Below are 15,298 nucleotides of genomic sequence, written 5' to 3'. Positions count from 1 at the left end.
TCCACTCTTCCATATTTAGTGTTCATTAAAGTCATGCTTTTTCGATTGAACACGAAACTCTGTTTGTTTATAGATAAGAAAAAAATTATGAAAATTTTCCATTAATTATTTTCTATCAAATTTATAATCTTCATATTAATTTAGTGAATACTAAAATAAAGCAAAAAGATAAAAAAAAAACTTAAAAATAAGATGTATGAATTGCGATGTATTGTTATTTAATTATAGTTCAATTGTTTTAAAAATTGTTATTTATTACTATAACATTATGGTAATAGTTATTAACGCAAATTTAACTTATATAACAAATAGATATTCATGTATTGTTATAAAATAGATACATATTTACATGTTTCTACTTTTAGTCGGTTTTGTTCGGTTTATTCGGTTTAATCGGTTATATACCAAACCATATCCAAATCCTACGGTTTTTATAAAATTATATCCATTCGGTTTATATGGTATATACCAAAACTAAACCATATTGTCTATTTCGGTTCGGTTCGGTACGGTTCGGTTTTACCATATTGAACAGCCCTAAATATGATCTTTGTTATTTAAAAAAAATCTTTATAATTTTAAAAGTTAACATCGAAAAATATTTAAATAATTAACATATGGAGGTATAATATTAAAACATTAAATTATATCTATTTAATTTATACTATCTATAAATCCAATAGATCATTTATTGTTTAAATCTAATTATTGATATCCCAATAAAATTTTCTGGTAGGTTCAAAATTTAAATGATAAGATTAGAGATTAAATGTAACATGAGTTTTTAGGAATATGTCCATTAGTTTTATTTAAAAAAAAAACACATATGAGACATGAATCAAGGTTGTTACTTCTGTTTTAATATATAAGTTAGTATAGATGGAGATACGCTGAAATCACAATTAATTATGTAAATGAACCATTTTGTAAAACGCGTTACTTTCATGCTTATTTCAACTAATGGGCCTTCTACTTTGAAGCCGAAATTTGAATCAATCGGGCCAGTAAACATGTGTTCTCTCTCTCTAATTTCAAAATATGGTTGGGATGGGGGGCGCGATGTTTCAGAGATCTATTCGACACGACGACGACGTAGAAGACCAGATTCTTCGATTCTTTCCTTCTCTAATACTTACAACTGAACACAGCTTCCACTATGGTCTCGAAAGAGAGTTGTCGCAACGAGATCCGTGCGGCTATTCGACAGCTTAGTGACCGTTGTCTATACTCGGCCGCTAAATGGTTCCTCTCTTCAAAACCCTAATCTTACCAATTCCTAGCTCACTACTGCGTCTCTGTAATGATCTGATTCCGATGCCAGCTAAGTAGAATTGCTGATTCCATTCACTCCTGTCGCGAATTTGACATGGGTTTTTTGGTGTTCTGATATCGTTTTAGATGTGTGCTTGATATTGTTCAACATCATTTGCTAATTGTGAGTTAAAGTTTCAATCTTTACTACTCAAAATTGTAATCCTTTGTTACCATTGCAGGGCAGGAGAGCAGCTTGTGGGGATAGAGCAAGACTCATCTAACTTTACACCTTCCAATACGAGGTTCCAGCGAGGAAGCTCTAGCATCCGGAGAAGGTTCAGCACCAATGAATCCATTTCAACACCACAACCTTCCGTTGGCTTCTCTCAACCACCAGCTACTCCTCTACCCCAAGAAGACGAAGTGATTGATGGTGACCTTTACCTTTTAGCCAAGTCCTACTTCGATTGTCGAGAGTACAGGCGGGCTTCACATGTCCTTCGTGATCAGATGAGCAAGAAATCTGTTTTCTTGCGTTGCTATGCCCTTTATCTGGTACTATGCACTATCCAATATTTTGTGAGTGTTCTTTTGGCTTTGGCCTTGTAGGCTGCTTATACCTGTATAAACTCCCATTGATAAACAAACCAGTCACTAGTATGTTGTACGAATATAAGGGATCTTAGGGTATGCAACAGAGTTGTTCTGACATTTTGCAAATGTTTATGAATTTATTATACTGCACACCTATTTACGTTGAAACCAATAGTACTGTATATAACATGTTATTTACTTTGTTATGGTTTCCGTGAAGGCTGGAGAGAAAAGAAAAGAGGAAGAAATGGTAGAACTTGAAGGCCCCTTGGGCAAGAGTGATGCCATAAACCGTGAGCTGGTATCTTTGGAGAGGGAACTGTCAGCCCTGAAGAGGACTGGAGCGATTGATTCTTTTGGATTATACTTGTATGGTGTGGTTCTTAAAGAAAAAGGGAATGCAAGTCTTGCCCGTGCCAGCCTCGTGGAGTCTGTGAACAGCTATCCATGGAACTGGAGTGCCTGGTCTGAGCTTCAGTCTCTGTGTACGTCGATCGAAATCTTGAACAGCCTTAATCTGAACAATCACTGGATGAAGGAGTTTTTTCTAGGCAGTGCTTATCAAGAACTCAGAATGCACAGTGAGTCCTTGGCCAAGTACGAATACCTGCAAGACATTTTCAGTTTCAGCAATTACATCCAAGCTCAAACTGCAAAAGCTCAGTATAGCCTTAGGGAGTTTGACCAGGTTGAAATCATGTTCGAAGACCTTCTGAGAAATGACCCCTATCGTGTGGAAGATATGGACTTGTATTCCAATGTTCTGTATGCAAAAGAGGCATGCGCTGCACTGAGTTACCTTGCACACAAGGTGTTTTTGACTGATAAATACAGACCTGAGTCTTGCTGCATCGTTGGCAATTACTACAGTTTAAAGGGGCAGCATGAGAAAGCAGTAATGTACTTCCGAAGAGCTTTGAAGCTGAACAAGAAGTACTTGTCTGCGTGGACTCTTATGGGCCATGAATACGTTGAGATGAAGAACACTTCTGCTGCCATTGATGCATATCGAAGAGCTGTTGATGTAAACCCTTGTGATTACCGAGCTTGGTATGGGTTAGGACAAGCGTATGAGATGATGGGGATGCCTTTCTATGCGCTCCACTATTTCCGCAAATCCATATTCTTTCTTCCGAACGATTCTAGGCTGTGGATAGCGATGGCTAAATGTTATCAGAGCGAACAGCTTCACATGCTAGAAGAAGCCATCAAGTGTTACAAAAGAGCTGTGAACTGTGGTGACACGGAAGGAATAGCTCTTAACCAGCTGGCGAAGCTTCACCAGAAGCTTGGACGTAATGAAGAAGCTGCATTTTACTTCGAGAAGGATTTAGAGAGAATGGATGCTGAAGGATTAGAAGGACCTAACATGTTTGAGGCTTTGGTTTTCCTTGCTACACATTTGAAGACCAACAAGAAGTTTGACGAAGCAGAAGTGTATTGCACTCGTCTTCTCGATTACAGTGGCCCTGTAAGTGCTTTTAAGGGACCTAGTATATACTTATTATTATTACACTTAAGTAGTGACGAGATGGCATTCATTGTTTACAGGAGAAAGAAAAGGCAAAGAGCTTACTGAGAGGGATCAGAATGGCGCAAACAGGTTTTCCTTCGATGGATATGGAGCATTTTCCTCTTTAGTTTGTATGGATAAATAACATGTGGAGTAAATGATTGATGAAAGTGGATTTGTATCACAAAGAATATATTCAAATTTCTGAAATAATTATGGAAGAGAATTTAGAGACTAAAGTAGCTCTGACCCAAACACTAAACCAGATCATACTGGGTCATCGGATCAATTGTAGTTAAATCACAAATCAATAGATTAATAAATTGTAATACATAATTATATATGAATAGAATATTATTAACTATTGAAAATATAAGATAATATCAGAAATTCATATTAGTTTTATTTACAAAATACAATTAAATATTATTTATTTTATTTTAATTTCAATTTTTGTCAGCCATTAAAAATAGATTATTTGATTAATTTTTAATACTAAACTAGATTAGAATCCGCGCTAAGCACGATTATATTTCATTTTTATAGTAATAAAAATTGTTTACTTGATAAATTGATTGAATATGTAGTTTAACATTTAGTGTTATATATTTGTCAATATATGTTGAATGTGTATTTCTAAATTGTAAAAAAATCTCCTCTGAAAATGAATTTTGAGTCTATAAATGTACTATGTATTACTTTAAACTCAATTGGCCATCAAGTTTGAGTTTTTTTGGAAAAGTAATTCCTTTAGGAAAAATCATTGTGATTTTAGTTTAGTTTTGGCTAGGCGATTCGACTAAGAATTAACGGGAAAGATAAGTGAGTGATGATCGGTTAAATAAATTAATGTGATTAGTGTATTTAGTCGCAATCGTTCAACTTCTTGTTCAAAGAACAAATTATATCATTAATTATTTTGTGTATATATTTAGAGTACAATATATACTGAGTATATTAGATATGGTTCAGAAAAATCTTTTGTTGGATATTTATAATTGTGTATCAACTAATTAAATATATATTCGTTACATATACAGTATAACCTCTTTAAATTAATACTCTATAAATTAATATACACTAAAAATCTCTATAAAATAATATAATTTTATAGTCCTAAATCGAGTTTTTGGTTCAATTAGTATATCGAAAAATTAATATCTCTACAAATTAATAAAAAAATTATAGTTTTGGTCTAGTCCCAACATTATTAATTTATAGAAGTTTCGCTGTACTGAGTTTTGAAGATTTGTTAGTTTCTAGATAGGGTTTAAATCATTACTATTTCATGGTATAAAATCATTAAAGATTCAAAAACATAACTAACTTGAATATCCTAAATATTAGATTTGAGAGTATTTTAATAAATATTTAAAATATTTAAAATTAACAATCTGGTATGAAGATGTATAAAAATCAATTTTAATCAAGTATACATGAATAAATTTACATATTCTATGGGATACATGAACAAATTTACATTTCTATATCAAACAAAACTCTAAGAAAGTATTAGATTATGTTATTATAGATGTATTGCTATTACCTCTAATACCGTATATCAAACCAAAGGTATTGTTCATCAAAAGTTAAAACTAAAATACTAAATGTTATATCGTATAAACATTTAGTATACATGGACACATTTACATTTCTATATCAAATTAAACCCTACTAAATTATTAGCTTTTGTTAGTATAGGTTTACTGCTAGTAACTCAAATATATTACATATATCAAATTATTGAACTAAATTTACCACGATAGTGAGTGAAATAATGTGATTCCATATATGATTCCATATATGATTTTATGTATGGTATTAGTAAATATCATCTATATATCTATATATATAAAGAAGAATTTCTTCACTCTTAGGCCTTCCGCATAGGATGCCACGTTAGAAAGTCGAAGGCTGTCGTCGCGCCACGTGTTCCAGCATTCAAAACACATCAGTTTGATAATTTAATGCACATCAATAAACGCTTATATGTATATAGAGAGATCCATCGCAGCCACTACATATCATGACAATACTCTAAAATATTTTTTAAACAATTTTTAGTTATGGTCAAGAGATAAAACAGAAGAAATGCTGGACTTGCAGGCAGGTAGTGGAGTAACATAAGACGTCGTCATCCTTGCTCAGTCACGTTCGTTCTGCTTATGTATCTTTAGTAATGGTCGAGTTCGTTCTGCTTATGTATCTTTAAAACATCCAAAAGTTGTTATTTTTTTGGATCATTGAAAAATATTGTTATTCAGAGATTATATGTTTGTTAGTATTGATTGTATAGAATGTTTAGGTATATATATTAAACACGTATGTTTACAGATACAAAATAGTACTCGATTTCTGTTACATATTGTAATAGTGGATTAGACTCAAAAGGAAAAAAATGTGCTTATAATATGTTTTAGTTTTTAGTTTGAGGGAAAGAAAAATAATAATAATAAATAGATGTAGTGTATTATACGGAGATTATTATGATTTTGAAACTAAAACAAATATATAGGAAAATTGCACATTTTGGATGCGAGTGCAATTCATATTAACCGGGTTTAGTTTAGAGTGCAATATTATTCTCAAGAAAATATTTAGATAGATTTATATTTATATCCACAAACTACATAATTTTAGTTTTATAAAAAAATTTAAATTTGTGTACATTAATTATTTTACTTAATTTTTTAAAAGTTATGTTTTAAACTTCAGAAATATTATTATCACTATTTTATAAATATATTCTTAATTTTAATATTTAAAGATTAGATGAAATAATTTATAAATAAAAATCTTCTTTTACTATCAATTTGAGATGTTAATATATTCATATTTTAGATTTACAAAGAATTTTAATATAAATATCGAAAAGTATATATAATTATTCTATTAACTAACATGTACTATAGCGTAATAAAATAAGGGTTTTCTGCAAAAAAACCCTCAATGTGATTTTTTTTTGCAAATTAATCCGCGAACTCAAAAACCCACGGGTCAACCCTCCAAGTGCCAGTCAAACCGCAATATAACCCTCGGCCATATTTATGTGTATTTGACTGTGTATAATTTTAACATTTTTTCAATACTAGGTCGTTTTGGCGCTAATTTTTTAATGAAAAAAATTTGTTGAACTCCACCTTCATTGTGCATTTACGCAAGCTCCCATGTCCGAGAAAAACAAGGTCATTTCGTTTTAGAAATCTATATAATTGCGTTTGTTAAGTAAACAAATATATTTGTTGGCCGAGATGGTTATATAGCATGCACATGGTATTTAAGGTTCAAATTTGAAACCACGAGTTCAACAAATTTTTTTCATTAAAAAATTAGCGCCAAAACGCCCTAGTATTGAAAAAATGTTAAAATTATACACAGTCAAATACACATAAATACGGCCGAGGGTTATATTGCGGTTTGACTGGCACTTGGAGGGTTGACCCGTGGGTTTTTGAGTTCGCGGATTAATTTGCAAAAAAAAACCACATTGAGGGTTTTTTTGCAGAAAACCCATAAAATAATTTTAAAATAATAGTTAGTTTAATATGTATTTTGCTGATTTATAATTTTTTGTACAGAATAATATATGGTCGTATAAGTTCTGTTTGTACATAATATTCTATAGCCAGTTTAAAATTTTATGTAAGTATAAATATATAATCATCAAAGCATACTATTCCTCCGTTTATTCGGTGTGTTTTACATTTGCTTTAGTGTATCTCTAGCAAATTACTGACATAACATAAAGCAAAAATAAATCCTCAAATATAACATAAATATTAAAAAAACAACGACAAGTACTAAGGGCATGTTCGTTTCTCCATCCGGATGAGCCATCTGGATGGAAATGAGAGTTTTGTTCGTTTTGGTATTAAAAGTGCAACTCATCCGGATGACTTTCGGATCCATTCAGCTGAACCAATTTAGACCATTTGGATGGAGATGGTTCATTCAATATGGTATAATGTCTATTATGCCCTTGATGTAATTCACAAATTACAAACCTAAACATAATATCATTTTGTCACACACGAAAACTGACAACCACAAAAACGCATTTTCCGCGAAAACCTAAATATGAATTTTTCACGCCAAAACCCTAAAAGCGCATTTTCGGACAAAATAGCAAAAACATGTTTTCCCGCTAAAATTGCAAAAACGTGTTTTCACGCAAAAATTCGCAAAAACGAGTTTTCATGCCAAAATCACAAAACTGCGTTTTCACACCAAAACCCCAAAACACATTTTTTTCCACCAAAACACAAAAACACGTTTTCCCGCCAAAACCACAAAACGTGTTTTCCCGCCAAAACCGAAAAATATGTTTTCTCATCAAAATGCATTTCCCGCCAAAACTGCAAAACACGTTTTCTCGTGAAAACAACAAAACGTGTTTTCCCGCCAAAACGCATTTTCCGCAAAAACCGTAAAAACGTGTTTTTCCGCCAAAACGCATTTTTCCGCGAAAACCGCAAAAAATGTATTTTCCCGCCAAAACGCGTTTTCCGCAAAACTGCAAAAACACGTTTTCCCGCAAAACCGCAAAAACACGTTTTTCCGCAAAAACCGAAAATCTCATTTTCCTGCCAAAACCGAAAAATCTCGTTTTCCAGCCAATACCGAAAAAATCTTGTTTTCCCGCCAAAACCAAAAATTGTGTTTTCCCGCAAAAACCGAAAAATCTCGTTTTCCCGTCAAAACCAAAAAATCTCGTTTTTTCGTCAAAACCGAAAAATCTCGTTTTCCCGTCAAAACCGAAAAATCTCGTTTTCCCGTCAAAACCGAAAAATTCCGCCAAAACCGAAGTTACAGTCGGTTTATTATTAATACTCTTTTTAGATTGAAACTCTAAAGTTTTTTTTTTCAAATATATGTTTATCAATTTTTTTGTTTATTAGAAGTTATTATTATAGTAAAATTTTAACATATGATTAAATCAACACAAGGATATTTTGGTAATTTGTTTACTAAACTCATTTGGATGAAAATGAAAATAAAGAAACAAACATAAAATTCATTTAGATAATTCATTTAGATGAGCTATCTGGATGGACAAATAAACAGTCACAAAAATCTGAATGGATCATTTCGATAGATCATACAAATGAATCATCTGGATGGAGATGAAAAATGCTGAAACGAACATCCCCTAATAGTAGCAACTAGCTTTTGACCCGCGCGGACGCGCATGTGTATTTTTTTCATAAAATTTATAGTTTATATATATTAAATAATATATAAAATACATTTTCCATATACATATTTGCAGTATTTTGAAACCGGACCGAATCGGCTTGTCGGACCGTGACTCGTTCCTCAAATCGATTCCCAGTTGTGCTAAAAATCGTATTTAACTTAAACCGGCAAATCTGTGCGTCCGCTAGGGTTTTTGTTTATTATTCATACCATATATATATTTTTTATTCAGACCATTTTTTAATTGTATTGTGTTATATATTTTTCTTATTGGATGTGTGTTTCATAAGTTAGTAATATTTAAAAAAAACTATGTATTAATATACAATGTGAATATAATTTGTTTTAAAAAAAGATTGTATCAATTTAAAATTGTATATATTTATTTTATATCATATCTATGCAATTATTTTTATACCACATAAATTGAAAAAATCAAATATAAATTTGTACATAAAGTAAAGTATACCTAAATATTTTTATCTGAAATTTAATTTGATATTGAATAATATTGACCACTTGAATCTAAATATAATCTATTGATTTCATAATTATTAACATTGTGATATACTATTTTATTTTATCATGCATTATCCATAAATAGATTAACATTATAGCTCAAAAAAATAATTGTAAACAAAGCCCATTTTCTAACTGTTTATTCGAGGAAAAGTAAAAAAGAAAACGTGTATCCAAACTTTCTCTTTAACTTTTTGTCCGTTGGCTTACCTCTCTCTCTTATATTGGCTTCGATTGTCATCTATAGAAAAGAGGGATTGAAGAATCAAATCCATAGTGAAAGCTACTATTTTATGTTTATCAACTTCATTCACTCAATTAATGTATTTGCCAAGTCAATTGATCTATTTTATCAAAGGTTAGAGACTCATGATTTTTTTTTTTGGATTCAGATTAAACGATTTGTTTTTTCAAGACCTAAACACTTTGATCGTTTCTTTATTATGTCGATAGATCTCTAGTCTACATGAGTAGATCGGCCATCACGTTTCGACTGTCAAGACATGCAATCAAAAAGTCAAAATCCACATTGATAGAAGACAATCACCTCCATGAAGACAGCTTCTCGTGGTAGAAAGAGTGCTGCAGGGTTTGTCCTTGATTCTGTTTCCATTTTTTTTTAATTTATGCTTCCAGTCGTATGATTATTACTTATTCACCAGCTAGAAGAAACTTTGTTTCGTTCAATCTTTTAGTGTCCTGTAGTGATTTTTCATCAAACAGCTAATTGTAGGTTTGAGTTAATGGTTGATACTTGTCTCAGGTACGACTTGACCTGCTTAATTTTGGGAGTGAGGGGACTTTGGGAGTCATAACTGAGAGTCATTGTTTGAGGATAGTCATTGTTTGGCTGTGGCTATGGAAGGAGAGGTGCAGAGGTATTCTTAGCTATTCTTCTTCTATTTATCTGAATTCAACAATCAGAAAAGAAATAGTCACTTGTGAATGCTTTTCATCGGAATTTGATAATGTCAATAGCTTCAAGTGTAATTTTTTTTTATATTTTGGTTATTGTGTACATTCATGTCTTGTTTCCAACATATCTCTTTGAATTTTCTCTATATAAACTACTCTTGCTGGATGTACAGAGGGTCATTTATACAATATACGACTGAAGGGAGAAGGACATAAAATCAAGCTGTCAGATATAAAAAAACATGGGGAAGAGACAAAAGACATGGTATGGCGTTGTTAAAACATTTCTGCCTAAAGATAATATTCCAAAAGACAACACGTCAGTCAATGTTGAATGTTTGTGTAGCTCGTGGGATATTTGAAGCTGTCGTATAAGTTGGTTAAAAATGTTGTATCTATTTTTCTTGAAAGTGTTTTATGTTGATCTTTTTATACCATTAAAATATACTGATATTAGACCTTTTTTATGTTTCACATGAAATTGGACGGTACGAAGACCAAATTCAAGATATACAGCTACAAATGAAGAGAACAACCTTGCTCAGATAATTTGACAATGCACAACGGTTAGTAATTACTTATCCATACTACGAAATCCATAGGATGTCAGAAGAATGTTGCATTATGTAGAATAAGTTATAAGATTGATAGAACATGGCCTTAAGTTTAGATGTTTGGGGAACATACTTGACCGATTGATGCATATCTGTGTATTATGTAGATGATAATTTTATATGAAAATTTTATTTTTTAAATAATTAGTTTGAGATGACAAAAGAGAATGAATTATATGTTGAAAACAAAAGACAGAGAAATAAAAAATGTTGTTCATCTAAACTATTAAAAATGTGTTATGAAGCATAAGAAAAAGTCATCATTCTTCCACCAGAGCACACACGTATGATCATCTTCTACTGATGTTTTGTAGTTCGATATTGACCACAAGCTGAAGTTAGGGAAACATTTTCAATAACTCCCCATTCTCCCGTAGGCAAATCACGTTGAACTCGGTATATGAGAGTTCGTTTGCAAGTAGCATGGATCTTTTTATCCTAAAAACACACACAGTCATATTAGATCCAAGTAAAGCAAAGAAATGTAATGAATGGAAGAAAAGCTACAAATAAAAAATTACCCATGCATCAGCTAAAACCATCTCGAATGAATCACCTCCAAAAAGTGTGTTTTCGTTGCCATGAATGTAAATACTTCACTTGAACTCGCCGATTATTTTTAGAAGGTCTTAGTTTTTTGAGAACGTTAGCTTAGACATGTTTAGGTTTTCTGGATGCGTTTTTATACGGAGGATAGATGAGATATATATAGTCGGCATAGGGAAGGGTAGGTTTAATAGGATCAACTCATAATATTTTGGTAGTTTTGATTTTAATGCCAAATCAAACCAAATATATACATTCCTTTTAAATTATACCATAATAAAAACAAAATATATACTTTCTATAGATAAGGAATATGTGTTTGTCATGTTTAAATAAAAGGAAATTATAATTGTGCTAATTAATAGATATCCTTTTTTGATATGGTGAGTGCGTAGAAATAGGAAAAAAACTTTGGATGTTGTTTTGTTTTTGAATAAAGAATATTTAGTTATGATTTTCTGTAATTAATATTAGGGCTGTTCAATATGGCAAAATATGGCTGATATATGACTAAATCATATGTCTCCATTTATGACTATAGACATATTATGGCTGATATATGACTAAATCATATGTCTCCATTTATGACTATAGAGCAACTAAATGTTCGTGACAAATTCATATAAAAAAAGGCAAACAAAAATATTTCTAAATCCCAAATGAATTTTTAAACCCTAAACTCTTAACATAAATCTCAAAACTCTAATATTTTCATATTTTAACCTCACATCTTAAATTTAAATATAAAATTTAGTATTTTCAAATTTTTTTCACATATTCTGAAAGTAAACCCCAAACACCCAACCCGTAAGTCACAAAAAATAAACCTTAACCTTTACATAAAGTTTCAAAATTACTATAATACACCTAAACTAATATCCAATATTTATAAATTTTTTTTTTCAAATCTTATTTAAAAACCTTAACTTCGTATTTAAATTTAAAGTCCAAACCCTTTTCTTCAAACTCCAAACCCTTTTCTTCAAACTCCAAACCCTATATCATAAATTTTATCTCTAAATTTGGTTTTTTCATTTTTAGAACTATGCAGATGTGTACTTTAAATGAATTAACTTAGAATTTTAATCAAACTTGTAATAAACATTAAAAAAATTAAAGAAATATCAGGAATAAAAAATTCTATCGTAAGTTTCAAACAAAAAAAAAACATTCTATCGTTTGCTGTACAACCAAAATAAAACTTGCCCCGTCAAAAAAAAAGAAAATTTCCTATTGGCTAATTCATAAGCACAAGAATCAAGTTTTTGACCGTCGGATGAGACTAAATCAACGGACTAAAGTTATTAATTTTTCAGATCTGCATATCTTTTTTTTACCAAACAGATCTGCATATCTCTCGACAGATTCTCTTATTTGATTTCATCTCCTAATCTCTTCATTCTTAAGATTTCTTCACTGCTAGCCTCTTCATTCTCTTAACGATCTCTGCTCCCATATCTCTTCAGCTTCGCTACCGTCTCTGTCAATGGTCGTTGTAAGAAACGAATCCTCCTTCTCCTTTTTAAGATCTACAAATTAATTACTTTCTCATTATCTCTGTTTTGTGTAGCTTTGATTTTGGTCCATGTTAAAGAATCGGAGGAGTGAAGGAGAACCAGAGGAGGAAGGAGAGAGAAGAGAAGGAAGAAAATGAGAAGGATGAACCAGCATGAGAGGTGGAGACATGAAGGTGTTCCGGTGTACCGTCACAGCGTCCGTTGTCGCTCCGGCATGACTGTTCAGATTGTGAGGATCCAATGAATCTGTTCATCTTAATTATATTTCTGTTGAGTTGATTTAAAAAGCGAGATGAATATGTGTAGTTTTGCAATTATTTTCACAGAACCGTTTTTCCTAAATCTGTGTAGTTTAACAATTATTGGTATACTTGTGTAGATTTAAGAAGAAAGACGAGGAAGAAGAAGAGTAGGAGGAGACGTAAGAAGAGTGGTTTCTCCTGATGTCTACTTGTTCACTGCAGCGATTAACGCATTTTGCAAGGGAGGGATGGAATGAGGATGAGTGGGAGGTATGATGAGGCATTTATGTGTAAGGAGAGCTATGGCTTTGGAGACAAAGCGTTGAGTTGCTGAGAAGATGCATGCTAATCAATTAGGTTTAGTTTTTTTTTTAATTTGGTTTAGTTTTATAAACCAATTTTAATCTGTAAGTTGGTTCGACTAAAAAATATTTGTAAGTTGGTTTTAATTTATAAACCAAATTAGTAAATCAACTTTATTTCGTATGTACTGAATTTTATATTTAATTTTAACTGTAAGTTTAAATTTTTCATATAATTAATTTTATTTTTGTAATTCAATTTATAAATTTGTATTATTAAAATAAAAAATGAATCAATATGGATATGTTGCATTATAATTAATTATATTTATATTTCTTACTAAAAATTTTGAGACAACTGATCTGTTACTACAAATGACATTTTTGTCACACTATAATTAGTCACAAATTACAACGAATTGAGACAATTTAATATGTAAGGAATTGTAACAGTGTTGTTACTAACATACAACGTAACTATGTGAGACGAGTTTGTTACAAATATATTAGTCACAAATATTTTGACATTTTTTGTTACGCTATGCATTTGTGACACACGTATTGTAACCATTAAAATTGGTAACAAAAACGTAACAATAATTATATTGTTAATTTTTTTCTATTGTGACGAAATGTTTTGTCACAATACCTTTATTTTCTTGAGTGCCAATGGTAATAGGGACAATAACTTGTTCTTTCACATACTGTTCTCCAGCCTCGTTTAGCCATTCCAACCTGAAAGGACGAGAGAGAGGCCGAGTAGCAAGTCCTAGTTTCCTGACAAGAGTGTCACTAGCAACATTAGTACAACTCCTACCATCAATAATCAAAGAACAAACATTTTCAGAAACTAAGCAACGAGAATGAAAGAGATTCTCCCTTTGTTCCTTTTCATTGGTTTTGGGTTGGACACTCACAGATCTTCTTGTGACAAGTAGAGGACCATGAACTGGATAGTCGAAGCAAGCCTCCTCATCATAGATCGGATCGGACTTATCATCAAAGGCTGGATCGGAAACATCGACCAAAGTGGCCGTCCGTCTCATCGAAGATAGACTCGACTATGCCTTTCCTAGCAACAAGTAGTGGCCCGTGATGCGGATTTCCAAAGGATTCGTCCTCTTCATCAAAGATCGGACCAAGATCTTCTTTGTCCTCCAGTTCATCCTCAGATTCAACTTCTCCATTCTCCATGAGAATCATCACTCGTTGGTTGGGACAGATTTTGGCAAAATGTCCTAGACCTTGACATTTGAAACACCTAATGTCTCTTGCTCGGCCAGAAGCCTCCACTGCATTTCCTTTGTCATCACGAGCAGGGACATCAGTTTTAAAATAATTATGTGTTGTGTAAGAAGACTTACCTTTGTCTTGGTAGTTTGGCTTAGGAGCAAAGGCCGGTTTAGGAGAGTAGGCCGGTTTAGAGGTAATGGCCGGTTTAGAGAAACTCTTCCTCTTAAGTTGTTGCTCGATCAAGATGGCCTTGTGTAGCATCTGTTCCACACTACCATACTCTTGAAGCTCCATACGGTCTTGGATGTCACGGTTGAGGCCTGAAAGAAAGCGAGCCATGGTGGCGTCCAAAGGCTCATCCGTGTCCGTTTTGGTCATCAAGACCTCCATCTCTTGGTAATAATCTTCCATAGCTTCTGGTGGAGATCGCGGTGATAGTGGGCTGGCACGAAACGTTTCCTCATCAACACAGTAAGCTCATCCCATGTCTCAATCGGCCGTTCACCTGTTCTCCTCCTGTGGGTCAACACTTGATCATACCAATTAATAGCATAGCCAGAGAATTCAGTGGCAGCAAGCCTTACTTTTCTAAGTTCAGAATAGTTTTGACAATCAAATACATGCTCAATTTTCCTTTCACACTCAAGAAAAGCATCAGGATCATTTTTACCATCAAAAGGTGGAATTTTCAGTTTCAATCCGTTCAAACTATCATCAGTACGACCAGTTCTAGCAAATGGATTGACATCACCTGGTTCTCGGGTTCTAGGACCTCTGCTTGGACGGTATGCAGATCTGGCCTCGTCCTCTTGGTCGTCCTCCTCTCGGTTCTCATCGTCGGACCGGTTGTTCC

The 15,298-nt window shown here is 32.5% G+C and overlaps 1 protein-coding gene and 1 long non-coding RNA gene across 3 annotated transcripts; both read left to right on the top strand.

The window, feature by feature from the left end:
• Positions 1-986: 986 nt before the first annotated feature.
• Positions 987-3,600, top strand: LOC106376568 (anaphase-promoting complex subunit 8). Of its 2 annotated transcripts, none has more exons than XM_013816665.3 (4): positions 987-1,242; positions 1,494-1,809; positions 2,069-3,319; positions 3,400-3,600. In XM_013816665.3, the coding sequence occupies exons 1-4, from the start codon at positions 1,157-1,159 to the stop codon at positions 3,487-3,489; spliced, it is 1,743 nt and encodes a 580-aa protein (XP_013672119.1). In that variant the 5' UTR covers positions 987-1,156; the 3' UTR covers positions 3,490-3,600. The 2 variants fall into 2 exon arrangements, with proteins under 2 accessions (XP_013672119.1, XP_013672118.1); XM_013816664.3 differs by having other exon boundaries at positions 1,494-1,833.
• Positions 3,601-8,415: 4,815 nt separating this feature from the next.
• Positions 8,416-13,470, top strand: LOC106371969. Its single transcript, XR_007318534.1, has 7 exons — positions 8,416-9,434; positions 9,530-9,665; positions 9,840-9,954; positions 10,165-10,256; positions 10,488-12,646; positions 12,722-12,897; positions 13,048-13,470. It is a non-coding gene; the product is annotated as an uncharacterized LOC106371969 (long non-coding RNA).
• The last annotated feature ends 1,828 nt before the right edge of the window (positions 13,471-15,298 follow it).

The sequence above is a fragment of the Brassica napus genome, chromosome C1, assembly GCF_020379485.1.
Source record: "Brassica napus cultivar Da-Ae chromosome C1, Da-Ae, whole genome shotgun sequence".
NCBI classification, from domain to species: domain Eukaryota; kingdom Viridiplantae; phylum Streptophyta; class Magnoliopsida; order Brassicales; family Brassicaceae; genus Brassica; species Brassica napus.
This window is presented reverse-complemented; position numbering and strand designations above follow the sequence as displayed.